Raw genomic sequence first — 3,025 nt, forward strand, 5'->3', positions numbered from 1 at the left:
ACAGCTGGAAGAATTTTTTTTAACCTGTGCAAAACATGTCTTCCTAGTCTTATTTTTCAAGCAGCTGAAGTGTTTTAGCTGAAACTTCCCAAAATACATCAGTCTCTGGGACAAATGGATTTGAGCCTTAATGGTTGAAGTTTGGCAAAGTAATAGGCAACTAAAATTTGGATCTTATCATGGAAACTGTTAAGCAACCTCAACAATAAATGGTGGTACGAGCTCTGCCTATAATAAATGTCAGTGGTGATTCTGTAGATGCGCATTTCAGCATATTACAATTTATGTAATATGGATAACATGTAAGCGATGAGTTACCTGTTGATGGAGATGTTGTATATCCAGCAGATGCTAGGGTGAAATATGAGAAGTTATAGTTTCAGTTATTATTGTCTTGGAGCATGAAATTGCTAATGAATGAAAAAAGACTCTGGTAGTAGCTTGGATGTACTTATAACATTTTAACTGCAAATGACATTAGAAGCTGCATGACTTTCCTGGAGGATATTATGTATCAAAACAAGTAGAGCAAAACTTTGAAGACACCATGTTTGTAATATGTTGTGAAAAGTAATCATAAAATATAGTAAAATGCGCTTGACTCCCACTGAAGTCAATAAAAAAATTCCCCCAAAATTTACCTTTCTTAATGAGAAAAGATTATGGCTGAAACTTAAATAGGTCTTTCATCTTTGGATCTCTAAGTGGTTCATGACCTTGAGTAAGTCTCATTATCCCTATTTTACTTTTTGGATGACTGAGGCATAGAGAAGCGAAGTGGCATAGAAAAAGCATGAATAAAATCTAGGTTTCCCACATCCCATTTCCATGCCCTATCCCCACTGCAGCATTCTACTTTCAAAGGAAGTGAGGTTACCAGAACGAAAAACTAACCCAGACTCACAGGAGATGCCCTTTGGAACTTCAGACTAATATCATTATTACTTGGCCATCCTTGGGTGCTACCCCCGCTCCCTCCCTTTTTTGTTGTTGTTGTATATCTTTATTCCATGCTAGCAAAATCACATTTACCGGGGAACTAACTTGCTAGCTGGTTTAAGCATGGAACTAAAGTTTGAGGAAGTAGGAAAGTGGCCCTTTTAGTATAGGATTCAGTTCCAGAAACTGTATTTCATATATTGAAACCTCAGCGATGTGACTTTCACAAACATCTTAGACGTGATGAAAACATATTCTGTGCCAGTCATTGACCTTCAAGTCACCTGCAAACTCTTGGTATTTACCTGAGCAGATGACACCAGTATCTTGTTGTTGTATATCTCTATTCTATGCTAGCAAAATCACATTCACCATGGAACTAACTCAACCTCAACTATAAGTGGTGCTACCAGCTCTGTCCATAATAAAATTCAGTGATGATCCTGTACATGTTCATTTCAGCATATTAAAATTTTAGATAAGGTGAATAACATGTAAGTAATGAGTTACCCGTTGATGGAGAAGCTGGATATCCAGCAGCAGCTAGGGAGAAACATATGAAATTATAAAAACAGTTTTTAGTATTTATGAGTGCCGTAGAGCTGAGCAAAATTTTTAGGCCAAAACTTTTTTCATCAAAATTGCAGATTCGGCAACACCAAAACATTGCACAATTCATGCTAGTTTCAATTCATTGTTCAATTATACTACAATTTCAAACACCCCACTAAGAATATTTGGTTTTGAAAATGTCAAAGAAATATTTCATTTATTTATTTTCAAAATTTCCTTTTTAAAAAAAAAAAACAACAAAAAACCAAACCTGTAAAACTAGGTGAAATCAAACCAAAACATTGCGATTTTATTCAAAGAAAATGTTTTGAATTAGCTGAAACATACTTTCCTCAACTTTTTGATTTACTGAAATTTTCATATATTTGGTTTTTGATCCAAACCAGAAATGATTTTTTGAAATTGCTAATGAAAGAAAAAAATATCTGGTATTAACTTGGATGTATTTATAACATTTTAAGGGGAAATGATATTCGAAGCTGCATGACTTTCCTGGAGGATGTTATGTCTGAAAACCAGTAGAGTAAAACTTTGAAGACACCATGTTTGTAAAATCTTGATAAGGGTCGTCATAAAATGTGCTTGACTCCCACTGAGCTAAATGAAAAAATTCCCAGAAAATTTTACCTTTCTTGATGGCAAAAGATTACGGCTGAAACTTAAATAGGTTTTTCATCTTTGGATCTCTAAGTGCTTCATGAAGTTGAGTATATCTCATTATCCCTATTTTACTTTTTAGGTGAATGAGGCATAAAGACGCTAAGTGGCATGGCAGAATCATGAATAAAATCTAGGTTTCCCACATCCCATTTCCAGGCCCTATCACCACTGCAGTATTGTACTTTCAAAGGAAGTGAGGTTACCAGAACGGAAAACTAACCCTGGTCGACAGATGCTGCCCTTTGGAACTTCAGACTAATATCATCATTACTTGGCTATCCTGGGGTGCTTCCCTCCCCCCCCCCCCTTTTTTTTGTATATCTTTATTCTATGCTAGCACAATCACATTCACCATGAAACTAACTGGCTGGCTGGTTGAAGCATGGAACTAATGTTTGAGGAAGTAAAAAAAGTGGCCTTTTTAGTATATTAGATCCAGTTCCAAAAACTGTATTTCATATTTTGAAAACTTTGTAATGTAACTTTCAAAAACATCTTAGATATGGTGGAAAGCATGGTCATTTACCTGCAAGTCACCTGCAAACTCTTGGTATTTACCTGAGCAGATGACACCAGCATCTTCAGAATGAGCACAGTTATGAGAGAGCCATCCTAAATGAGGACAGTCCCATAGACTGTATTCCCATCCTCTGCAACTCACATTATCCAGGACAATATTTCCTGAGCCTTGACCATAATAGGCATTGGTCTTTGCTGCAACACTATATCCACATCCAAGCTGCCGGCACACAACATTTGCATCATTGAGATCCCAAGAATCATCACACACTGTCCCCCAGGATCCAGCGTAATAGACTTCAACACGACCTTCACATCTGCTCAATGAATTGAC

The 3,025-nt window shown here is 36.5% G+C and overlaps 1 protein-coding gene across 1 annotated transcript in view; it reads right to left on the reverse strand.

The window, feature by feature from the left end:
• The window catches only part of LOC112125365 (deleted in malignant brain tumors 1 protein-like), a gene marked incomplete at both ends in the record, with an annotated part of 23,104 nt that extends 20,097 nt beyond the window's left edge, over window positions 1–3,007 (reverse strand). The window contains 2 exons of the mRNA XM_029913618.1: window positions 1,450–1,482; window positions 2,731–3,007. Of these exons, the coding sequence (XP_029769478.1) occupies window positions 1,450–1,482; window positions 2,731–3,007 (310 nt within the window). The remainder of the gene's footprint in view (window positions 1–1,449; window positions 1,483–2,730) is intronic.
• Between the last annotated feature and the right edge of the window lie 18 nt (window positions 3,008–3,025).

Source organism: Terrapene carolina, unplaced genomic scaffold (assembly GCF_002925995.2).
Source record: "Terrapene carolina triunguis isolate 2854851 unplaced genomic scaffold, T_m_triunguis-2.0 Scaffold747, whole genome shotgun sequence".
Lineage (NCBI taxonomy): Eukaryota > Metazoa > Chordata > Testudines > Emydidae > Terrapene > Terrapene triunguis.